We start from the raw sequence: 26,477 nt of genomic DNA, 5'->3' as shown, positions 1-26,477 counted from the left end.
AAAGCAACTGGAGTTCCTTACAATAAAATCCAGGATAAAAATAATTTTTGCAGGGTAAAAATTTATCAAAAGGTATAAGTGAATTATAAATATATTTTGTCAATCTGATGAATTTAAGGGCACTTTAAAAGTTGTCTAGTTAAATTACTGCAGATATGACATGCTTGTTGAAATCCAATCTGTAAGTCTAATGCCAATGATCATTTCTTCCTGCTAAAAGCTAAAAATGATTTATGTGAAAAACCCATGGAAGATTTTGATTTCTTCATAAAGAGTTTGATTTCTTCATAAAGATTCTTTAATAAGCTGGGCTAATCTCTGGAAAGCCTGAAATAGAAAAGAGACAAGAATTAATGAAATCAGGATGCTACTTAGGAAAAGTCTGTGATAATTTAAAAAATTCAAACAAAAAGTATTCATCTTAGGTTGAGATAAGGCAATAAAGTCAAATTTAACATCAGCTTTATATGCCATCAGTGGTCACTAATATATGTAGATACAAGCATATCAGATTCCCAGGATTTCTGTTTGTTCTTATAGCCCTCAAGATCATTATTTTCCATTTTCCCCACAACACAAGTTATTCTTTCATATAATCTCCCACCTGCATGTGCATTCTATATTATTTCAATTGCCTATTCATATGTAAAAGCAGAGGTAACTTATGAAAAGCATATTTAATGATAGGAGAAAGCAAGTAAATAAAAAACACCAAGAACCAATCCATCTGCGAGGGCAAGTACAGACTCTTCTCAAGGTTAATGGCACTGTTTGATTTATGACTCTTCTATTCGGACTCCCAGACATGCAGTCCTTAGGAACTTGTTTCTTTGCTTCTTGTTATTTTGGCTGAACCCAGACTTGTAATTAATTTAAGAATATTATTGTATTTGACCCTTGCTGATATATTTTTCTTCCGAGAAAGAGACTGATGGCTTTCATGAATTTGTACTGAATTTAGCTCATACTAATTCCATGAAGGAAGGAAAGTTTTCTTCATAATATGCTAGTAATCTGCCAGCACAGTTCAGGAAGTCTGAAAACAGTTCACGAAGACGATGGAATTGAACTCCAGCTTGGTCTCATGCCTTGTCTATTTGTTGCCATTAAAGTGTGTCACTTAATAGTAATTCATGACTTTTCAAGTGGTATCTGTTTTTCAGAAACCCAAGAGGACATTAAATAATGTTATAACTCACAAAATGAACAAATGCACCAAAAAACAGAATTGATACCCAGTGTTACTCTGAAGAGAACATTGTACTCACTATATCCATCTGTTCTGGAGAAGCTGAAGAGAAGGACGCTCTAAAGTAGGGGCTGGGAGCTGAGCTATCAATGTAGAAGACACTTCCGGGAAGCATCAATATCTAAGGGAGTTTATGGAAAATAAGGGAATTACTAAAAGAAAATATAGGTAGATCCAATCTCAGAGAGGGGAAAGCCTTTTAATATTTTTAAAAACAATTAGGGCGCCTGGGTGGCTCAGTTGGTTAAGCGACTGCCTTCGGCTCAGGTCATAATCTTGGAGTCTCGGGATTGAGTCCCACATCGGGCTCCCTGCTCGGCGGGGCATCTGCTTCTCCCTCTGACCCTCCCCCCTCTCATGTGCTCTCTCTCTCTCATTCTCTCTCTCTCAAATAAATAAATAAAATCTTAAAAAAAAAATAAAAACAAAAAAATCATGAGAAAAATCATTTTATGTAAAAAGTCTGTATGTCCTACAATAAACAAAACTAAAAGCACAGAACCTGAAAAAATGTTTATAGTAAATATGGCAAATGCTCCCTCTTCTCCATTTAAAGAATACACAGAAACCGAGAAGAAAAACACTCAAATTCCTGCTTTGACGGGCAAAGGACAGCTTATAAAAGAAACAGAAATGATAATAAACATGAATAAATGGTTGCCCAACAAGTTATATAAATTCAAACAATGAGAGACCATTTTTAAGTTACCAAATTTGGAAGTGGCTTTTAAGCTGGGACTTGGACAATAAGTAGGTGATGGCCGAACAAAAAGTGGGTGAAGAATATTAGGGAGAAGACAGTGTACAGGCCTTGAGATGGGAAGAAGATTGCTGCAGTCAAAGAACTAAAAGGAGGTAAAAATTTTAATACATAAAGTGAATGAATAAAAATGTTATGTATGTCAAGACGGAGTTGTGTGAACAACTGCTATTCTTGATGTGAGCACTGTGGCAGATGGTTCACTAACTGCAAACTCCTTTCCCTCTGTTTCCTGGCTGTACAAATATATCCTGTTGCCCAGGTTCTTTCTTGTTATGTGTGGCCATATGACCGAATGCTAGCCAATGGATGTGAAGTGATGCATGCCACTTCTAGGCCTTGCCCATAAAAATCTCCCCACGTGTGATCCATCATGCTCTTTCCATTTTGTAGCCATTGTGGAATCCTCCATGCATTGAAGACTGAAGAGCAACAAGAAGGAAGGAACTAGAGTCTCTGAATCGCTGGTTGGACCAGAGGTGGCTTGCACATCACATCTTTGAAAGTTTTATGTGAGTCAGAAATAAACTTCGATTGTGGTAGGTCTTTGAGACTGTTATGTAGTACAATCATGCAATTCAAAAGCATTCCACTGTTGTTATGTAGTATACATCTGGGCACTGTCTACTAAAGTAAGGTGAGTTGGGAGTGAAATGGTTTGGGCACCCTGGGGAAGAGATTTCAAGGCAGAAGCTGGGTTTCTGTTCTGATTAATGATCAAATGAAAACCATCATTTCTCCCAATATAGTGGAAAATACTGGGGGTGTATACTATAAGCGAGGAGCTGTTAAGAGAAGGAGGGAGTAGTGATAATCTCTTTATAAGATGACCAGAACAACTGGGCTAAGGTTGTAGTTGTAAAGTTGGAGATTATTTAGAAAAAGTAAAGGCTACATGCAGCAGGATATATGCGATAGATGGAGAGCACCAAAAAAACTATGAGAAAGCCTGAGGTCTAGGTCCTCAGCACCTACCTCAGAGATACATACAAATAGCCACTTATCAAATGATCCTGATGATAATGGCATTGACAGAAAGGCAAAGAAAACACAACATTGATTTATTACACTAAAATGTATTTCTTTGAAATAAGTCAGTATTTACTAAGTACCTGCTGTGTAGAATTAGTAAGATTAGAACAATGAATAAAGTGTGAGTCTTGCCCTCAAGTAAGATGGTTAGAGAGGATGCATGACTTAAAGTCCAGGTAGTCAGCTCCCAGGTCTAACCTCTAGATACCAATTTTCTAGCGTCCAAACTACCTCATTGCTTAATGTACTAGCATGGTCCTGTGCCTGCATCAACACAATCTGTTCCCTCGTACTTATTGCTTCAAAACAAAAGTGATCCTAGAAACAGATCTTAGTATTTACAAAAGACTGGCAAATGTGCCAAAAGCATTAATTCATGGAGAAAGGATAATTTATTGGGTAAATTGGACAGCTACACAGAGAAATATTTAGATTTTCCACCTTAATGCCCCCAAATGATAACTAAGTAGATTTAAGGACAAAAGGAGAAAAAATCCTAGAAGAAATCCTTACAGGCCAATTTTAAGTGAAAATAATAGGATACAAACTTTTCTGTGTAATTTTAACCATGGAAAATAACTGCACAGCCAAAATACTACATGTAGATGAGTTCTTCAAGAAAATATACTACAAATGGCCACAAAATCGGGGTGGTGAAATGATGGGCTACTTAAACATTTTTCATTATACTGTTACGAATTTCCCAAGTTTGCTAGCATGCTTTACTTTCTTAAATCAGAGGGAAAAAACCTTCTGCTCTTAGCTGCTAAACTAACCAGTAGCTGAGATGAATGACTGTATTTCCATTAATGTAGACCAGTAGAAGAATTATGTAACTCAAAAATCTATTATGATTTTAACAATGAGACAATATTATTAGAAATATTAGATATAGAAATATCAGATAACATCTGATATTAAAATATTATGGGTTGGGATGGAGGGCAATGATAAACATCTCTCTTCATTTTTAAGTGAAAAATCACTTTAAAGAAAAAGTATAACCCCCCCATTTTACCTCTTTCTTAACGGCTTTTTCTTCAATCAGTTGTTTTACATCAGAAATGCCTTTAATTTTAACCCATAAAAACATTCCAGCAGTAGGAACATGCCATTCTGCCAAACCTACAAACCAAGAAAGAGAATATCTGCTAAAGTCATTTTTGATGATATCAAATATATCAATTAATGACATAATCACAGTAACTGTCAACTAGTATATCCAAAAAAGTTCCTTCGGGGATAGCATTTTTAAAACATTGAATGTAATGAGTCCTGAAAATTGAGGTTCTGAGTTTATTTCAAAAATAAGACAGCAGGGGCAGCACCTGGGTGGCTCAATTGGTTAAGCGTCTGCTTTCTGCTCAGGTCATAATCTCAGGGTCCTGGGATGGAGCCTGATGCGGGGCTCAGCAGGAAGCCTGCTTCTCTCTCTCTCACTCCCCCTGCTTGTGTTTCTGCTCTCACTGTCTCTCTGTCAAATAGATAAATAAAATCTTTTTAAAAAAATAAGAGACTGGGGTGAAGGGAGAGAGGGAGACGCAAGTATATATCTCCAATTTTAGTCAGTCTTAGGGTAGTACAAGGAATCTAAGGCCTGTGTCTACTTCCCTTAGTTAGAACTGTACCGAAGCCAACTATGGCTCTTTCAATTATAGGAGAAGATTTTTCAACTCCTCCTAGATTCTTCCAGTGCTTCAATAAATTGTCATTTATACAATAGTTTTGAAGTCCAGTGGATTAGTTTTTATCAGAATGTAATAGATTATGAAAAGAAGTACTTAAAATTCAAGAGTTCCAGAAGTAGTATTTGTAGGCTTTATGTTTCATTGAGTATTAGGATAGAGAAACCAAGAAGGAAGGACAATTATTTTTATTTTAATTATCTTTTAAAACTTGCTGTTGGTGAGAACCTGTTATTTTTTTTTAAAGATTTTATTTATTTATTTGACAGAGAGAGCACAAGCAGGGGGAGCATCAGGCAGAGGGAGAGGGAGAAGCAGACTCCCCGCTGAGCAGAGAGCCCGAGGCGGGACTCCATCCCAGGACCCTGGGATAATGACCTGAGCTGAAGGCAGACGCTTAACCAACTGAGCCACCCAGGCGCCCCTAGAACCTGTTCTTTAACTCCACTGTACAAAGTGGTAGAATAGTACTCTTATTAAAAAGGTAATTCTATATTTACCAGAAATTTATAGGGAACAAGATATGACAGAAATAAGGAACTGATTTTTTTGTTTACCATTATTCACCCCAAAAGCTTTTACTTTTTTTTTTTAAGATTTTATTTATTTATTTGAAAGAGAGAGACAGCGAGAGGGAATACAAGCAGGGGCAGAGGGAGAAGGAGAAGCAGGCTCTCCGCTGAGCAGGAAGCCTGATGCTGGGCTTGATCCCAAAACGCTGGGATCATGACCTGAGCCGAAGGCAGATGCTTAACAACTGAGCCACCCAGGCGCCCCACCCCAAAAGCTTTTTTAATGATATAATTAAAACCATGTAATTCATTAATATAAAATTAAATCTAAATCATCCTGCAATCAAATTAGCAATAGGTACTATTAGACAGATAAATCATGCTAATGATTAGAATGCAAATAATTTGTAATGAGAGAACTGCCTTAGATTGTACTATTTTGTTTTTACATAGTCTTATTAGAAAAGGAGCATACTGTTTGACAATTCCTCTGCTGTTTGGGGGAAATTTTGAAGTAACTCTAAAATCTTTTGAATATAGCCATCATTTGGCTTTAAGTTATTGCTAGCTGATTTTCAGGGTCCTGGGATAGAGCCCCACATCGGGCTCCCTGCTCAGCGGGAAGCCTGCTTCTCCCTCTCTCACTCCCCCTGCTTGTGTTCCCTCTCTCTCTGTGTCTCTGTCAAATAAATAAATAAAAAAATCTTAAAAAAAAAATAAAACGTCTTTTTCCCCCCTTTAAGCCACAAATTCTTTGCAGTGAACAGGTAAAGCAGAGATAGAACAGTGCCAGGGTTTGCAGACTGTTACTTCTGAGACTGCTTATAGGGTCACATTACTTGACAAGCATACTCCTGGACTCTTGTTTCTCATCTCCCAAGATTATTAACAGTAACTGTGCAGTCTTACCACCCCCCGCCCCCATGAAAATGCTGGTGTCTGTCACAGGACAGGATGATGCTCCACTCACCACTTAGCCATTTGTCTGCAGCTGCCAGTAATGCATCCTTCTGGTTCCTATAGAAATCAGTAACCCTAGAAGAAGAACACAACGAAAAGCATGCATTTGGTTCATTGACTGAAGAAACCAGAAGGCTCTGGAGTCCAGTCTATAAGAATCTGTTTTCTATCTTGATTAAAATGTGGAATGCTTGAAAAAGGAATAGAGCATGTTTATTTGACCTGTCTGGTGGCAAACTTTTGACCATGTGTTTTTTTCCTTTATTTTGGAATAATTCTAATGAAAATTAATAAAGGGAAGCCTATTTCTATGTAAAATATGGAAGCTACCATGCAATACCTCTCTACATGAGCCAGGAAGCCCTCTTCTCCCCATTGGTGTAGAAGCTGTGATATCAGAAGCTAGAAGAGATAAGACAGTAACACACGTCATGGTTCACCCTCTAAAATGTTTGTTTTTTTTTTGCGAAGCATAAAAAGCAAATCGCTCTTACTTGTAAACCACCACAAGAAAATATAATAAGCTGAACCAAGATTTACACAGTGATTTATAATGTTAATAACAATGACAATAAAATAACAAATATTTATGTAGTACTTGCTATGTGCCAGAAACTACTGTAATATATTAATACATTTTAGATAATTTAATCTTTGTAATAACCTAATTAGGCTATTATTTCTATTTTACTGACGAGGAAACCAAGGCACAAGGGTTAAATGAACTTTCCCAAGGTCACCCCGTCAGTGAGACAGAGAGCCGGGATTCAAGTTAGACTGTCTAGCTCCAGACCCATGCCATTAGTTACCATACTATATCGCTTCTCTAGATTTATTAAAAAATGCATAGGTATATGCTGTGTAATATTTTCAGTGATTTTTCTATATAAAATGGAAGTTCTAAATGTTATAAACGGATAACGAAGTTTTGTTGATAACAGACACAAAAAATATGGGAAAAAACCCCCAACTTGAAAAAACATGGGGACATCTGTACACTGCAAAGTATCACTAGGTTAATTCAATTCTCATCTGCCTTTTAGAGTAAACATCTGCGGCATCTGATCTTCTAATTCAGTCTGTATTGGAATTCGAGATTCTGTATCAGTGATTTCCCTCTCTGCCACCTTCACTCAGGCTTACTTGCTAACATCTATTTTCTATTCTGATTGCTTAAAAAAAAACCCCAACCCCTCCTATTTCTGACATTGTCCTTACCTGTGTAAAAGTGCTGGAGTGCACGGTTGAAACTTGTGTGTGTAAGACAACTCTCTCTATCAAGGGTTTCGGACCGGTTAAAAACCCTATTCTCAACCTACACAAAAGGAGAAAAGGCACAAGACCAATCCTGGGTTAACAATGAATACATGTCACTTTACTGATTTCATTACGAAGACAGTTGTGACCTGGGGACAAATGGGCCTAGATGATTAAAACACTCTAATCAAACTAGCTACTTGTTATTTACAATTCAAATCTAAGTGTACATTTAAAATAGAATGCAAGTCTGACCAAGTATTTCGAAATGTGTTCTTTCATATATGAAACCCAAAACCTGACCAGTCCCACTCCAACTTTAGATTAATGCCCAAATACCTTTGATTACTAGAGATGAATAAAGAAAGAAAAGGCATATATTATTACTAATAATCAGATGTTTTAAGGTAAGTAGGAATACTAGCATCTTAAATGAGAATTATTTGGACTAAAGGACACTCAGGTACAGTCTTTTTTAGATCTGGCCATAAATTAAGACACAAGACCTTACCCTGAAGAGAGGATTTTTGAAAAAGAGTCAGCTCTGATGACACGCCCATCAATGTCCATGGAAAGAAACGTTGGTGCCCAGGACTTGAAATGGAAAAAACACATATTGTTGGTTTGAGAACTCTGTTTAGTGACTGTATAATTATTTTGTGTAGGGAATGGAGAGGGCGTAGATTGAGAGCAGTAACACAACCATCTTTTCTGTTACCTTAGTTTCAACCCTTAAAATGGAATAAGAAACGGAGATGCATGATCTTTTATGAGTACCGGTCCAGCTTCACAGCTTTTCTGCCAAAAACATGCAGAAGAGTTTACTCATTTGCTTAAGATGCTATTATTATGAATTTAGGGAAACCTCAAATGGGCCCTCTGAGGCTCAAAGGTTGAGATCCAGGATTAAAAGATGTAGAGAAGGGTTCAAGAAAAACTCATTTGGATTAGATCAAAATGAAGAGGGCCTGCAGCATTCAGGATTGTTTTGAGAGAGAATGCTGATCCTTAGAACAGCTAGAAAGATAAAACAAGATGAGAAATGTAGTCAGTCTGCAGTATGGACCTCAATATTTCCTTCAAAAGTAGATGCACAGAAGAAAAGAGGCCAGGTCATGTGGAGGGTAGGGAGTAGGTAGGTAGACGTGATATTCAGCAAAATATACAGAAAAATCAAGAATTTTTGTTTCTTTTCAGTAGATTTAAAGGAAGCATTGAATCCAAGTAGATGTTCTCAGCAGCTGCGAGAGCAAATAAAGAAAGCGTTTGATTTTGAAGAATCAGGCATTAGGAGTCTGTACCACTACTGCTGTCTATTAGGAGACGGTGATCATGGAAAGTGGCATGCATATATAGTGAAAAAGAACCTAAAAATCCATTATTCTGCAGGTAAGATCCAGGCCTTCAATGACAGGGATGGTAAATACGTGGCATTCTGCCAGTAATGCTTTCCCCTCTGTCTGTAATGGGCACTGCTAACTGAGCACAACCATCTTTCTCTTTCAGATCCTTCTCAGACATCACTCCAGTCAGCCATTGCCAAGAGATTATAGTTGACACCTACTTCATATCCCTGGTATGATGTTTAAAAAACTATGAACTAGGATCTGAAGTTCAAGAAGACCATCAGCCCCGACTCACTCTGTTTGCCCAAATGCATGGTATAGAGCGCTAGCTCCTATTTTAAAAGGTAAGTCATTTCTGGAAAAAGCAGTAATACCAGACATGAGAAGTATTAATTCCATGATAAAACTGAAAGACCAAAGATTGAAGTGGTAGCAAATTACTAATAATTTTATTTAATTTCAATATAAAGATAGATTAGCTCTGACTCAGCAGCCAGGTTAAAGTCAAGTCAGGGTAATCACTTACAATTTATCTTCTAATTGTGAAATAAGTTCCCATCATCACTTACCTTGCTAAACTGGAGAAAATAGTAAGGATCATCTTCTATGATGAGGAAATCATATTTTCTTGCAAGCTAAAAAAAGGTTAAAGTAGCATATTTAACTCTTAAGAACTACCTAAGCTGAAAAATCACTTGAAGGCATAATTCTTTGTATTCATTTATTCATTCAAGAAACTACTGAGTGCCTCTTTCCTAGACAATGAGGATACAGAGATGAACGAGGCACTCACTGATTGTTCTCAGGGAATTGAATGAACTCATTGTTCTCATGAAATTTACATTCTAGGTTCTGGGAAAGACAATAGACATAAGCCAATGGATAATGAAGAGAAGAAATATTAGACAGGAGGTTTTAGGGGCTAGGCAGGGTGATAAACGGTGATATTTGAGGGAGAGAGAGAGAGGGTCGCTGTTTCAGGCTGAATCATTGGGAAGCCCTTCCTGACAAGATAACACAAGAGCTCAGCATGACAAAGTGGCCTGCAGCAAGAAGGAGGTAAGAGACAATAAGGCCTGAGACTAGACTACCAGGTCACATAGCTTTGTGAGGCAGATGAAGGAATTTGGATTTTATTTTAATTGCAAAGGGAAGCGCCACTGGAGGACTGTAAACAGGAAGACCATGAGACTGGCTTTACATTTATATTTCAGAGGAGGGAGGGAAGGACATGACTGGCTGCTGTGTGAAGAATGATTGGTTGGAGATCGAGAGTGGAATGCAGCAGAGGTCCAGCGAGGAAACTATCCTAGTAGACCAGTGAGGAAGATGGTGGCTGGGAAGACGGTGGTAGTAAGGGCAGAGGAGAGAAACTGGTGGATTTGGATCCATTTGGTAGTGGAGTCCACAGGATGGACTGGATGTAGGGGGTGAAGGGGGAGAGAAGGGGAAGAGAAGAATAAAGGGTGACTGTTCATAGTGGCACTATTTACAGGGATGGAGAATGTGAGGGGTTGTGGATTGGAGGGTGGGTGTGGCTAGACTAAATCAAGAGTTCTATTTGGCCATGGTAGGTTGGACATGCCCATTAGACATTCATGGTGGATGTTGGAAACAGAAGTTGGATAGAGAAGCTGGAAACAGAAGTGTGGAGTTCAGGGGAAATTTAGAATGGAATTTATAGCCATACAATTGGATGAGACTATCTGGGGGTAGTATGTAAATAAGAGGAGAACTGAGGACAGAACTCTGGAGTATGTGAAAAATAAGACAATATTTTGACACATACACACATAAATGAGTGAAAGAAACTGCTTGAAATCTTTCTTTGTGATTCCACTGCACATTCTATATAGTTTAATATGGCTTTGGTACTTATATTAAAAAGCTATTTGTAGCAAAAGTCTATGGAGCACAGTCAGGTACATAAAAGAGATACAAAAGGCACATTTCTCTCTTATTTTTCAAAGATTTTTGTACCGCTATGTATGTGTTTGATATTAAAAAAAATGTTTATAGTGAAAAGTTTAGACATCGTAGTCAGGTACCTAAAAGAGACTTGACAAAAGGAGCATGCGCCTCTTATTTTTAAATAATTTCTTTGTAACCTGAAATGCTAAGGAGTAGGAAAGAGAAGAAAGAAGTTGAAAATATAAATATAAAATAATGACAATCAAATGGGGTTTGATTAAATAACCTCATAAAATTTAACATTAGGTCAAAATGCTATTTCTTTTTTATGAAAATATCAATTAAAGGAAAAGAAAAATCTCATAGTTAACCAAGGATGGAGTAATTTCTTATGTTACAATTTATTAGGACCCTCAGGCATAGATGACTTCCTTTTATTAAAAATTATCTTCCTTGTAATAATAATAAATAAGAAAGGGAACTTGCACAGTACTCTTCTCAAAAGTCAAAAATAAACAAGAACATTGCCACAGAACACATTCTTTTAAAATACCTCATAGATTTCCTCCTTGCGGTTACTTGTTAATGAGGTTCCAGTAGGGTTGTTGCCATTTGGGACAGTGTAAAGAAACTTGGGGGTGTTTTTCTTGGGGTTCTTTGAGTTTTCTGGTTTCCATTTGGAAAGTACTTCTTTGAGGGAGTTCGGAATAATCCCATATTCATCACTGGCAACAGTAATAATGTTGCAGCCCAATGGCTTCAGCTGTTGAGCACAAATAAAAAGAAAAGCCCAAGATTCAGACATGATCACAAAATGTGTCATTGGTTCTTCTTCTACTAACCAAGAATGTTACCATTTATACCCTTAAACATAGAAACCTGTACTCATCTCTACACTCCAAGGGTTGAGGTTGTACATTCTCATTTTATTGTTGCCCTGGGGTAGATTTCATTATTGTTCAGAAATATGCCCTGTCAGTTCTCAGAGGAAACAGTATATGTTCCCTTGCTCAGATATGTCAGGACTGGCCATATTGTCTTGCTTTGGCCGGTAAACTGTAAGTAGAAGTGATGCGTGTTTTGTCCAAGCAGAAGCTTTAAAATCCAGCTTGTGGCTCTCCATTTCCCATCTCCCTTCGCTCTAAGACTGGCAACGCTCCAGGTAGAGGCTGCTTCTCTCAGCTTGGGGCTTGGGATGGAGATGACCCGGAACAGAGCAGCTGTGTGGTCGATACATAGAGTGTGAGAGCAAGAAACTTTCTAGCCGTAAGCCGTGGATATTGGGGTGGTTTGTTATACTGCATAACCTGGCCTCTTCTGACTGAATTAGCTTTAGAATTATAATTAGAACTGGTTCAAAAAGTACATGTTCATTAACGAATGCTTTTCTTGACAAAGTTAAACACAGAAAGCATCTTTTATGCTAATACCTAAAATAGTTACAAGCCGAGGTGATCTTCAAAATATTTAACAGGTGGTAGAACATGGGTACATCAGAAACAGTACCTGACTGGAATAGAGTCCTGGGCCCCCCCTGCATTCTGTATCATGGGAAGTTCCAGGTGGTCTTAGGAGAGGGGCCAGGGGGGCCAGGGTGGTGATGGGCATGGAAGGGAACAGGGCAGCAGCTTAGCAAGGAGTATGGAAGTAGTCCGTATTTACCAAAGGCTAAGCCTGAAATCACAAGCAGTGGCCTTGCTTATAGACATAATTTTATAAAAATCTTGGGAATCTTTTTTTTTTTTTTTTAAGATTTTTATTTATTTATTTGACAGAGAGACACAGCCAGAGAGGGAACACAAGCAGGGGGAGTGGGAGAGGGAGAAGAAGACTTCCCATTGAGCAGGGAGCCCGATGTGGGGCTTGATCCCAGGACCCTGGGATCATGACCTGAGCCAAAGGCAGACGTTTAACAACTGAGCCACCGAGGCACCCAAAATCTTGGGGAATCTTATTCTTGGATGAACGTAAAGAAAAAATTTGGAACTTTAGAAATAACAGTAATTTGAGTGAGGGTCTCAGAAGAAAAATTTTTCAAAGGATAAGCACATCCATTCCCCCACCCCCCTCCCCTCTAGAACCCTCAGTTTTTCAAGGTCCATCGTCTCTCATGGTTCGTCTCCCCCTCTGATTTACTCCCTTCATTCTTCCCTTCCTGCCATCTTCTTTTTTTTTCTTAACATATATTGCATTATTTGTTTCAGAGGTACAGATCTGTGATTCAACAGTCTTACACAATTCACAGTGCTCACCATAGCACATACCCTCCCCAGTGTCTATCACCAAGCCACCCCATCCCGCCCCCCCACTCCAGCAACTCAGTTTGTTTCCTTAGATTAAGAATTCCTCATATCGGTGAGGTCATATGATACATGTCTTTCTCTGATTGACTTATTTTGCTCAGCATAATACCCTCCAGTTCCATCCACGTCGTTGCAAATGGCAAGATCTCATTCCTTTTGATGGCTGCATAATATTCCATTGTATATATATACCACTTCTTCTTTATCCATTTATCTGTTGATGGACATCTTGGCTCTTTCCACAGTTTGGCTATTGTGGACATTGCTGCTATAAACATTGGGGCCCATGTACCCCTTCGGATCCCTACATTTGTATCTTTGGGGTAAATACCCAGTAGTGCTATTGCTGGGTCGTATGGTAGCTCTATTTTCAACTTTTTGAGGAAACTCCATACTGTTTTCCAGAGTGGCTGCACCAGCTTGCATTCCCACCAACAATGTAGGAGGGTTCCCCTTTTTCCACATCCCTGCCAACATCTGTCGTTTCCTGACTTGTTAATTTTAGCCATTCTGACTGGTGTGAGGTGGTATCTTTTTGAGGTTTTGATTTGGATTTCCCTGATGCCGAGTGATGTTGAGCACTTTTTCATGTGTCTGTTGGCCATCTGGATGTCTTCTTTGGAAAAATGTCTGTTCATGTCTTCTGCCCATTTCTTGATTGGATTATTTGTTCTTTGGGTGTTGAGTTTGATAAATTCTTTATAGATTTTGGATACTAGGCCTTTATCTGATATGTCATTTGCAACTATCTTCTCCCATTCTGTCGGTTGTCTTTTGGTTTTGTGGACTGTTTCTTTTGCTGTGCAAAAGCTTTTTATCTTGATGAAGTCCCAATAATTCATTTTTGCCCTTGCTTCCCTTGCCTTTGGCAATGTTTCTAGGAAGAGGTTGCTGCCTGTGTTCTCCTTTAGGATTTTGATGGACTCCTGTCTCACATTTAGGTCTTTCAACCATTTGGAGTCTATTTTTGTGTGTGGTGTAAGGAAATGGTCCAGTTTCATTCTTCTGCATGTAGCTGTCCAATTTTCCCAACGCCATTTGTTGAAGAGACTGTCTTCTTTCCATTGGACATTCTTTCCTGCTTTGTCAAAGATTAGTTGACCATAGAGTTGAGGGTCCATTTCTGGGCTATTCTGTTCCACTGATCTATGTGTCTGTTTTTGTGCCAGTACCATACTGTCTTGATGTTGACAGCTTTGTAATAGAGCTGGAAGTCCGGAATTGTGATGCCGCCAGCTTTGCTTTTCTTTTTCAACATTACTCTGGCTATTCGGGGTCTTTTCTGGTTCCATACAAATTTTAGGATTATTTGTTCCATTTCTTTGAAAAAAGTGGATGGTATTTTGATGGGGATTGCATTGAATGTGTCGATTGCTCTAGGTAGCCTAGATATTTTAACAATATTTGTTCTTCCAATCCATGAGCATGGAACGTTTTTCCATTTCTTTGTGTCTTCCTCAATTTCTTTCATGAGTATTTTATAGTTTTCTGAGTACAGATCCTTTGCCTCTTTGGTTAGATTTATTCCTAGGTATCTTATGGTTTTGGGTACCATTGTAAATGGGTTCAATTCCTTAATTTCTCCCTTTTCTGTCTTGTTGTTGGTGTATAGGAAGCCACTGATTTCTGTGCATTGATTTTCTATCCTGCCACTTTACTGAATTCCTGTATGAGTTCTAGCAGTTTTGGGGTGGAATCTTTTGGGTTTTCCACATAAAGTATCATATCATCTGCAAAGAGTGAGAGTTTGACTTCCTCTTTGCCTATTTGGATGCCTTTGATTTCTTTTTGTTTTCTGATTGCTGTGGCTAGAACTTCTAATACTATGTTGAATAACAGTGGTGATAGTGGACATCCCTGCTGCGTTCTGGACCTTAGGGGGAAAGCTCTCAGTTTTTCCCCATTGAGAATGATATTGGCTGTAGGTTTTTCATAGATGGCTTTTATGATATTGAGGTATGTACCCTCTATCCCTATACTCTGAAGAGTTTTGATCAAGAAAGGATGCTGTACTTTGTCAAATGCTTTTTCTGCATCTATTGAGAGGATCATATGATTCTTGTTCTTTCTTTTGTTAAAGTATTGTATCATGTTGATTGATTTGCGGATGTTGAACCAACCTTGCAGCCCAGGGATAAATCCCACTTGATCGAGGTGAATAATCCTTTTAATGTACTGTTGGATCCTATTGGCTAGTATTTTGGTGAGAATTTTTGCATCCATGTTCATCAAGGATATTGGTCTGTAATTCTCCTTTTTGATGGGGTCTTTGTCTGGTTTGGGGATCAAGGTAATGGTGGCCTCATAAAACGAGTTTGGAAGTTTTCCTTCCATTTCTATTTTTTGGAACAGTTTCAGAAGAATAGGTATTAATTCTTCTTGAAATGTTTGGTAGAATTCCCCTGGGAAGCCATCTGGCCCTGAGCTTTTGTTTGTTGGGAGATTTTTGATGACTGCTTCAGTTTCCTTAGTGGTTATAGGTCTGTTCAGGTTTTCTATTTCTTCCTGGTTCGGTTTTGGTAGTTGATACATCTCTAGGAATGCATCCATTTCTTCCAGGTTATCTAATTTGCTGGCATAGAGTTGCTCATAATATGTTCTTATAATTGTTTGTATTTCTTTGGTGTTGGTTGTGATCTCTCCCTTTCATTCATGATTTTGTTGATTTGGGTCATTTCTCTTTTCTTTTTGATAAGTCTGGTCAGGGGTTTATCAATCTTGTTAATTCTTTCAAAGAACCAGCTCCTAGTGTTGTTGATCTGTTCTACTGTTCTTTTGGTTTCTATTTCATTGATTTCTGCTCTGATCTTTATTATTTCTCTTCTCCTGCTGGGTTTAGGCTTTCTTTGCTGTTTTTTCTCCAGCTCCTTTAGGTGTAGGGTTAGGTTGTGTGTTTGAGACCTTTCTTGTTTCTTGAGAAAGGCTTGTATTGCTATATACTTCCTCTTAGGACGGCCTTTGCTGCGTCTCAAAGTTTTTGAACAGTTGTGTTTTCATTTTCATTGGTTTCCATGAATTTTTTTAATTCTTCTTTAAATTTCCTGGTTGACCCATTCATTCTTTAGTAGGATGCTCTTTAGCCTTCATGTATTTGAGTTCTTTCCGACTTTCCTCTTGTGATTGAGTTCTAGTGTCAAAGCATTGTGGTCTGAAAATATGCAGGGAATAATCCCAATCTTTTGGTACCGGTTGAGACCTGATTTGTGACCTAGGATGTGATCTATTCTGGAGAATGTTCCATGGGCACTAGAGAAGAATGTGTATTCCTTTGCTTTGGGATGGAATGTTCTGAATATGTCTGTGAAGTCCATTTGGTCCAGTGTGTCATTTAAAGTCTTTATTTCCTTGTTGATCTTTTGCTTAGATGATCTGTCCATTTCAGTCAGGGGGGTGTTAAATTCCCCCACTATTATTGTATTGTTGTCAATGTGTTTTTTGCTTTTGTTATCAATTGCCTTATATAATTGGCTGCTCCCATGTTAGGGGCATAGATATTTACAATTGTTAGATCTTCTTGTTGGATAGACCCTTTAAGTAGGATATAGTGTCCTTCCTCATCTCTTATTACAGTCTTTGGTTTAAAATCTAATTTGTCTCATATAAGGATTGCCACCCCAGCTTTCTTTTGGTGTCCATTAGCATGGTAAATGGTTTTCCACCCCCTCACTTTCAATCTGGGGGTGGGCATAATGTTTTCAATATTATGTAGGATGTGTTAAAACTTTGTTCTTTTTTATGGCTGAATAATATTCCATCATATATATATGCCACATTTTGTTTATCCATTCATCTGTTGATGTACACTTGAGTTGCTTCTACCTTTTGGCTAGTATGAATAATGCTGCCGTGAACATTTGTGTACAATTATCTGTTTGAGCTCCAGCTTTCAATTCTTTTTGGGTATATACTTGAAGTTGAATTAATGAGTCACATGATAATTCTATGGTTATTTTGAGAAACTGACAAGCTGTTTTCCACAGTGGCTGTACCATTTTACATCTCCACCAGCAATGTACAAGATTCAGTAACCCTTGTTATTTTACATAAAAAAAATAGGTATTCTAGTAGGTATAAGGGAGTATCTCATTGTGTTTTTGATTTGCATTTCCCTAATGACTAATGATGATGTTGAGCATCTTTTCATGTGCTTATTGGCTGCTTGTATATCTTCTTTGGAGAATTTTCTATTCAAGTCCTTTATCCATTTTTAAATTAGATGTTTTTGTTGTTGTTGTTATTGAGTTATAGGTCTTTATATATTCTAGATATTAAGTCCTTATCAGATATATGATTTGCAAATATTTTCTCCCATTCTGTAGGCTGTCTTTTCACTTTCCTCATAATGTCCTTCAAGGCACACAAGTTTTTAATTTTTGATGAAGTCCTATTTATTTTTCGTTCTTTTTGCCTGTGTTTTTGGTGTCGTATCTAAGAATTTAGTGCCATACCCAAAGTCACGAAGATTTGCCTTTATGTTTTCTTCTAAGATTTTATAGTTTTAGCTCTTACATTTAGGTCTTTGATCCATTTTGAGTGAAACTCTTATATGGTCCAAGGGCCCAATTTCTTTCTTTTGCATGTGAAAATCCAGTTATCCCAGAACATTATGTTGAAGGGATTATTCTTTCTCTGCTAAATGGTTTTGGTACCCTTGTTGAAATAAAATGACCCCAGATTTGTGGGTTTACTTTTGGACTCTCAATTCTATTCTACTGGTATATACAACCATCCTTATACCAGTACCACACTGTTTTGATTAGTATAGCTTTGAAATTGGTTTTGAAATCAGGAAGTGGGAGTCCTCCAACTTTGTTCTTCTTTTTCAAGATTGTTTTGGCCATTTGGATTCCTTCCGATCCCATATGAATTTGACAACTGGCTTTTCTATTTCTGCAGAAAAGGCTACTGGAATTTGACAGGGATTGTTTTGAATCTGTCGTTTGCTTTGGTAGTATTGACATCTAAACAATACTAAGTCTTCCAGTTGATGGATAGGTGATGTTTTCCCATTTATTTGGGTCTTCTTTAATTTCTTTCAGCAGCGTTTTGTAGTTTTTAATGTACAACTCTTTTACCTCTTTTCTTAGGTTTAATCTCCAATATTTTATTTTTTTGCCGGTTATTATAAATGGAATTGCTTTCTTAATTTCCTTTCCAGATTGTTCATTGGAAAAGCATTTTTTATAATACCAATTTCATCTCTTAGGAGTTTTGAGAAAATATGCCTTTCATTAAGACTAGATAATAGCTTTATATATTAAGATAATACTAAACTTGAAAAAAAAAAGAATCTGTGAAGTTAGAATCAACAGAGCAGAAAGGTCCCCTCATTCATTCCCCTATTTTAAGCTAGAATGTGTTAGATGACAGTTGAGAGTAACTTTGAGCACCTGAAGTGATGGGCAGCGCTTTACCTCCTTAGGGAGTCAGGAGTCAGGTAAAGGCTCACGGCTAGGAAGTTCTTATACTGAGTTGAAATAGTTTCCTTATAGTTTCCACCCTTTGGTTCCAGGTCTTTTAACCTAAGGACCTGCACAAATCAGTCCATGGCTATCCTAAAGTATTGTGCCCCAAACAAACCTACTTTTCAGTGCTGTGCTCTGACTAGGGCACAGCAGAGACAGACGATCAGCTTCCTCCTCCTGGACATTATAGTCCCATTAATTTAACACTGGAGTGGAAAGTCCTAGTTATACCATATTGGTTTACAGTTATATTAAATTGACATATGACTATATTTAGACATGTGGTAATTAAAGATAGTAATGAAAAAGTAAGTTTTATAAATGAAGTTGCATTTCAAGTGAAATATTAAGAAAGCTGGATGTGATTTTGCACAGCTTAATTTTAGCACCTATACATTTAGACTTTGTAAAAAGAAATGTATAAAGCAGAGGGCACATTTAATATATTTTGCATATATCATTTAAGATGCTCCTGTTTACAGATGGAAGATACTATTTTATTTTTCCATAGACAGGTAATTCTAAAGTGTAATGTTTTCTTCTTATTTATTAAAAGAAAGAGAGTTGCCTTTCATAAAAATGTGTACTCACAGCTTGAAGTGTTCCTGAATAAACAGGTTCATTTAGGAGGACATTATCTCCAGGATTAACCATCATTTCAAACACCTAACAAAAGAAGCATAGGTTAGTTTGGATAGTATTCTTTCCATTCTTAGAATGCCTTTTTTATAGTTTGAGCTCACTAGGATTCTAGAGTAGGAATTGGTAAATTTTCTGTGAAGTACCAGATGGTACATATTTTGTGGGCCATAATATCTCCATTGCAACTATTTATCTCTGCCTCTATAATGAGAAAGTTGCCAAAGACATTATATAAACCAATGGGTGTGGCTGAGTTCCTATAAAACTCTATTTACAAAGTTAGATGAGGGCTGGATTTGGCTCTCAAGCCATAGTTTCCCAAACTCTGTTCTAGAGTAAGATAACTGGTTTGACTCCTAAAACTCACTTATGCCTTTTATTCCTTCTTTGAAAATTCATTAAATATTTACTATAAGCCAAGCCTGTGTATGGTATGGAGACAAAATGATGAGCATAGCAACACGGTTCTTATCCTCATGGAACTACTAGTCCAATGGGAAAGCTAGACACTAATCAAATAATTATGCAAATAAATGTATATTTAAAAACAGTGGTGAGTGCTATTAAGTATAGATGCACAATGTTATAAGGGCTCATTGTAGGAGGACTTGGGCATTCAGGGAATTCAGGGCATCAGGGAAAGCTTCCTTGAGGAAGTGATGAGTTGGTATAGAGGATCACAGTAGGTACACTTTGAGAAACTGAAAGAATTCTGTGGCTTGAAGGGGAAATATAAAAAGGAGGGTGGAGTGAGATCAGACAAGTAGGCAGAGAAATACGATGTAGACATTTAAGCCACATGAAGCAAGTAAGAATTTCAGGTAGAGGCTGGATAGGGGGAGTCACATTATCAGATATTCATGTTGGGAAGATCACTCTGCCTTCAGCATGAAAGAATGAAAGATGAGTGAGAATATATGTGGAAAGTCTGGGAAGTTGGAGGATTATCTGGAATGTTTTTGCTGCAGTTCTGGGGAGAGATATGGGTGTAGCCTGACAGACATTGATGATGGAATTGGAGAGGAGAACTGAGATGTATTTAGGAAATCCAAACCAACAGAACACAATCATGGATTATAGGGGAGTGAGGAAGAGGAGGCATGAAGAATGACTCCTAGATTTCTGGCCACAGAGCTAGACAGATGGAGGGAGTGATGCTGTTCACTGAAAAAACAGAACCACAAACTCTGAGAGAGGGACAAGGTGATGAGTGTGTTTTGGTTTGAGATGCCTTTGAAACATCCTATCACGGCGCCAGGTAGACAGATGGGACGCATGGATTTGGAAGGAGCTTGGAAGTTATTAGCATATGATCAAGCGCATGGGTGTGAATGGAGGTACCCAGGGAGAGTGTGTGGATTAAGGGGAGAAGAGTTTCTGAGGACTGAGCGTTGAGGAACTCTTGACAAATGATGGATGTGTAGAGGAGGAGGGCACTGCAAAGGCAGGACAGTTGGGCCAATGAGATATCGAGAGAACCAGAGAAGAATGTTTCAGGAAGGATGGGAAGATCAACAATGTGAAAGGATATTTAAGGACAGGCTTGACAAATCTTCAGAGATTCTGCAGACAATATGATCTAGACAATAGATAGCAAAGGGGTCTATTATGACAAAATCTTACATAATTCATGGAATCATCTTTTCTCTCCTTGTGGTGTGTCACAATCATCAGTTCAAGCTTCTCCTATCATTTTAACAACCTGTATCTCATGACAAACAGTATGGCCATTATCAATTGAGATAGACGTTCTGGATTTTGTTTCCCAGTTTGGCCTAGAATGTTCCCTTCACCTTTTCCTTATGAGCTTTTGGCATGTTATGACAAACAGTATCTTCCTCCGAAAAGTTTCTAGGTGATTCAGGCTTTAGAGGACATCCTAGGACCAAACAAGTTACTTGGGTGGCATGTGTATTGCCAATAAATCAAAGGAAAACCTAATCACGTACATTTTCCATGTCAATTAGGGAACATGAAAATGCCAAATTTTCTAAATGAAAAGAAGGGCTGTTTATTATCTGGTAGCACTGTTCAACAGAGGTAGACAGAGACAAAGGTGCCTAACATAACATCTGTCTTGGAGAACAAACTGGAAGAACAGTAAAGCAGACCCCAGGAAGGCCTCTGTAATAAGCGTGTCATAAGTGAGTTATTGGTGTATCTGGCCGTCTCTGCCATCTCCCTTTGTTATGACTGATGTTGTGAAAGATGATGAAGAAATTGTCTTGAGCATCATTCTGGGAGAAAAGTTCATAGTATACCCTCCTAAGAAAAGAATTTAATTAAAAAGAACTTTTTCCATATTAATCTACAGAATCACAGATGTTTCTCTTCAAGCAAACACTCAAACAGTAGCTAATTCTCCCTTTTTCCCAAATTAAATACAAAGAGGGAGGAAAAATTATATTCTTATTACTTAAATACATTATTCTGTCACAATAATTTAAAATTCATTAAAGCTAACTAGATTGCAGCTTTCACATTTTCCTAAAAAGAAAAACAAAGCTCCTCTGGTTTAAGACACATAAGAGCCCTTTTTAGTCTATGGGGCGCCTGGGTGGCTCAGATGGCTAAGCGGCTGCCTTCAGCTCAGGTCATGATCCCGGGGTCCTGGGATCGAGCCCTGCATTTGGCTCCCTGCTCAGCTGGGAGCCTGCTTCTCCCTCTGCCTCTACTGTTCCCCCTGCATGTGCTCTCTCACTCTCTGTCAAATAAATAAAAATAAAATCTTTAAAAAAAAGATAAATAAGAGCCCTTTTTAGTCTAGATGTGAAGACTTAATATAGAGAATCTTTATCTAGGACTAATTATTTGTGAAAAAGAAAAGAAAAAAAGAAACACATGAGACTGAGAACCACTGGTGCAGTCTCTTGTGGGAACTCCCCAGGAGTGGTTACATCTGTGGACTTGCTGGAACCCAGGAGAGAGGCCAGTGGAATAACTGAAAGAGGGAGAGAAAGAGAACTGAGAGAAAGAGAGAGAGGGGGAGAGAGAGAGAGATAGGTAACAGGAGAACTAACCCAGGGAGAAGTCAGGGACGGACACAGACCTAGATCTACAGAAGCACATCCAAGGAGACCAGATGTAAGCAGGGCTGAGCACAGATGACCTAAGCAGGCTGGCAAAGGAATAACATTTCATCTCAGGAGTATCAGGATTATGTTTTCTAAAGAATTTAAAAATCCTAGTGAAACTTTGTAACTACATAAATCAAAATGTAACCTGAATCTCTAAGCCAGATGAAATTAAGCAGTGCTCATTAAGCTTCTGGTAGGAGTTGAGTACTTCCTTAAGGGGAATCTTGTTGTAATGACTCATAGCTCTGGGACATTAACCACATGATCGACATTTAAGAAAAATCCGGTTGGTGAATGTCTTTAAGTTCCCTGTTTAAAATTCTAGGTAAAGACAAGATAGACTACCAGTAACTCATAAAACATGACCCTCTCGTGGTCAGGTGAGAGATGACTCTATTTATGAACGTATTTGATTCTTAATTTGGGGTTCCCTTTCCATTCTGTCTTACCTTGCAAAGACCGTCTTGGCTGCCAGATGTTATGCATATGTCCATCTGTCCTTGGCTGGCTGGATAATTGATGGTGGGAGGATTGTGCAATTTTACTTGTAACTGTTTTAGCCAGGACAACAGCTCTGGGATTCTAAATCATAAAACATATTTTCAAATTTACAGTATTAAAAACCACTAATAATACTAGACAATAGTTAAATGGTAACTTTATGCCAAGCACTTTATTCATTCAGTTTAAAAATCCTCAAACTTTTTTTGCCAATATTAATAACCCTATTTAAAAGACAATGCAACAGACTTACAGGAATTGACTCAGATTAAATGAGCTATGAATCTACATCTTTCTTATTACAAAGCCTATTCTTTTTCTTTTATATTAGAGCACTCACTGCATGATTGATTGTTCTCCTAGGAAAATTTCCCTAGGCTGCCTAGAAGTTCAGTCTCAAGATCTTTGTATCATGGAAGAAAAGCCTATAGTATATATTACATATAATTCATATATACATAACGTGTTATATTTCAATATACTTTTCAATTACAGAACAAAGAAGACTTTAATAAAGTATAATTTGTAGACACTCCATAAATTATCCTTTATCACTGGAAGAAGAACAGCTAGGAAAGTCATAAAGCATGTGTTCCAGCTTGCTTTTATGACTAGATAAAGAAGATGTGGTATATATATACAATGGACTATTATGCAGCCATCAAAAAAACAAAATCTTGCCATTTGCAACAACGTGGATGGAACTAGAGGGTATTATGCTAAGCGAAATAAGTCAATCAGAGAAAGACATGTATCATATGATCTCACCAATATGAGGAATTCTTAATCTCAGGAAACAAACTGAGGGTTGCTGGAGTGGTGGGGGCTGGGAGGGATGGAGTGGCTGGGTGATAGATATTGGGGAGGGTATGTGCTATGGTGAGTGCTGTGAATTGTGTAAGACTGTTGAATCACAGACCTGTACCCCTGAAACAAATCATACATTATATGTTAAAAAAAAAAAGAAGATAGTAGGAAGGGAAAAATGAAGGGGGGGAATCGGAGGGGGAGACGAACCATGAGAGACGATGGACTCTGAGAAACAAACTGAGGGTTCTAGAGGGGAGGGGGGTGGGGGGATGGGTTAACCTGGTGATGGGTATTAAAGAGGGCACATTCTGCATGGAGCACTGGGTGTTATACGCAAACAATGAATCATGGAACACTACATCAAGAACTAATGATGTAATGTGTGGTGATTAACATAACAATAAAAATTTTTAAAAAAACGAATGATGTAATGTATGGTGACTAACATAACAATAAAAAAATCAGAAAAAAAGATCTGCTTCTCTGATTACTGTTACCTTTTACAAAGTAGATCTCGAATTATGCTAGTTTTGTTTTGTGGCCTACCTTTCGTATTTCAGTACAAATCTCAGTCCTACTTTTTTGTTTTGATAAAATATGCATAATAAAATGTACCATTAAAAAAAAGAAATTAAAGACAACTGGGGGTGCCTGGGTGGCTCAGTTGGTTAAACATCTGCCTTAGGCTCAGGTCATGATCCTGGGGTCCTGGGATCCAGCCCTGGTTGGGCTCTCTGATCAGTGGGGAGTCTGCTTCTCCCTCTCTCTCTGCCCCTTCCCCCACTTGTTCTTTCTCTCTCTCAAGTAAATAAAATCTTAAAAAAAATAAAAGACATCTGAACAGAGGGCAAAGTATTTGCATAGCTGTCTGCAACTATTAAGGGAACACAATTTTTACAAAATCCATCCCCCCCAGGACTTAAAATTTGCTGCTTCCTGGATTGTCCTTTTCTCCTTCCTCCTAACCGCTTCTCTTCCCCTAACTCCTTTTTTGCCCCCCAGTCTCAGCTCCAATGGTATTTGCCTTCTCTTGGCTTCTACAGGGAAATAAGCCTCTCATTATTTAAGGTCAAGGAGCAGTCACTGAGGAGGGTTAAGCATTTAATAAACCTGTTGCTCTTAATTATTCTTTGAAAATTCTTCCCCAGACCTTCCTGCCTGTGGAATACCCAGTTAAAAAAGACACGTTACTTTATCAGTGGGCATTAGAATATTGCTCATGAAAATGAACAAAATTATGTTATCTGTCCATAACTACCCGGCACTTTGAGAATACTGAAGTGCTCTCTTCATCATCTCTTCATCAAATTGGATGGGCTTTCCATTTTTTGTGGTGATAACAGCAGTCGTAAAAGGGAACGTGTTGGGGTTTGGTGATCCAGAAGCCAAGGAGATGACTGATTTTGGTGCCCTGTTCCAAGTCTCAGCTACAATACATACGGAAGAGAAGAAACGTTTCCATTGAAGACTTTTCATAAACAGAGATTGCTCAATATATTGCATTCAATAAAACTGTAAAGCTGAACAATTTCTAGTGACAGAATACTAAACTAAAATAAACACGTAAAATTACTTTTTCTGGACCTACTTCACTGGTGGAGGAACTAAAGAATGGAGACGTCCAACTAAGGCAGAGCAACCAGCAAGTTAAGCAAGGGGCCACAATAACAGAAAACCGTCCTCTCCTCCCTTTAGCGCCTACCTGTCCGTCAGGCTTCAGGGCTCACTCCTTTCCACTTTACCAGGCCCTCCCCACTCCGCACACATCTGCACATGTGCCTAACATCTACTCATCCTGCAGGGAAGAGCCTTTCTGGACAGCACACCCTCTCTCTTCCAAGGACGTGTCCCACAACAGCTGAGATACCCAATTCCCCGCCTCCCGTTCCGGCCCAAGTTCTCTGAAAACAGTCTGTCCCTGTTTCAGGTTTGCACGCTTAGCTTGGCTCACTGGGAGCTTTCACAGTTGAATGAATGAACCCACGCCAGCGTTGACCGTAGGCACCGCGGCTGGAGGCTCCGCGAGAAACCCCCACCCCTGGAGGAGGGGCGCCCGCCCAGGACTCACTCACGACTCGGATGGGAGAAGGCTTTCTCGCTGCGCTCGTGGCGGTGAGGAACCGTGCGTAATTCATGTCTCTGATACCCAAGCACCTTCTTCGGTAGTTGAAAACTAGAAAAACCAAATAGCCGCGTCAAGCAGTGCCTCCGAACCCCGGAAACGCCGCCTCGGTTGTACCCCCCGCCGCTGAAACGCCCCGGCTGGAGGCTGCGCTCAGCGTCTGGGTCCCGAACGGGCCCGGGGCCGGTGGCTGACCCGCACAGTGCGCCGCAGACGCAGGGTCGCTCCCGCTCCCGGCCCGGGCCCCGGGCGGGGGGTGGGGGGCGGGGGGGGGCGGGGCAGATTCCCGCCTCGCCGCGGGCCGTGCCTCGCCCCCCTCCCGCCCCGCGCCGCAGCCTATGGCCGCCCGCCGCGCGCGCCTCCCCATCCCGGATCAGCGCCCTCAGCGCGGGGCGGGCTGGGTGACGGCCGGCCGCGAGGCACTTGCAGTCCTGGGCCAGTGCCTGAGTCCATTCAGAGCGAGTCCGACTCTTGACCTCGCAGCTGGGAGTCGCCGCAAGAAAGAGGCCGGGTTGGCCTGGGCGCCCGCCTGGGACCTTGCCGGAGGGCCACTGGGGGGGAGGGGCGGGGGGCGCCGGAAGTCCCCACGATCCTAAACCTTGAGTGCCATCTGGTGGCTGCTTTGGTCCATTGCAGCGGGCTTCCTAAACTGCTTTTCGTCTGGTACGGACAATTCCTTGTGGCTGGTGGTTACCGGTTCCCATTGGCCTCTGGCGAAGCAGCTGGCGCGTTTCACCCCCTCGGTCACTGTTGTGTTTCATACTGACCTTTCGTAGTATAGCTATAGGCACTATCCCAGGAAGTCACCCAGGCGACCCAGATGATTTGCAACGTCACTTTCTCCA

At 39.3% G+C, this 26,477-nt stretch overlaps 1 protein-coding gene across 1 annotated transcript; it reads right to left on the bottom strand.

The window, feature by feature from the left end:
• Positions 1–25,870, bottom strand: AADAT (aminoadipate aminotransferase). Its single transcript, XM_088019499.1, has 13 exons — positions 25,579–25,870; positions 24,769–24,937; positions 22,649–22,781; positions 19,072–19,146; positions 11,266–11,475; positions 9,371–9,436; positions 7,967–8,049; positions 7,417–7,513; positions 6,539–6,600; positions 6,209–6,273; positions 4,060–4,166; positions 1,269–1,370; positions 1–327 (listed from the first exon to the last, which is right to left on the bottom strand). Exons 1-13 carry the CDS (start codon positions 25,643–25,645, stop codon positions 286–288), a joined length of 1,278 nt encoding a protein of 425 aa, XP_087875625.1. The 5' UTR covers positions 25,646–25,870; the 3' UTR covers positions 1–285.
• Positions 25,871–26,477: the final 607 nt, after the last annotated feature.

Source organism: Eumetopias jubatus, unplaced genomic scaffold (assembly GCF_037043125.1).
Source record: "Eumetopias jubatus isolate StellerSeaLion01/CBP00866 unplaced genomic scaffold, mEumJub1_p1.0 scaffold_2, whole genome shotgun sequence".
Classification (NCBI taxonomy): Eukaryota; Metazoa; Chordata; class Mammalia; order Carnivora; family Otariidae; genus Eumetopias; species Eumetopias jubatus.
This window is presented reverse-complemented; position numbering and strand designations above follow the sequence as displayed.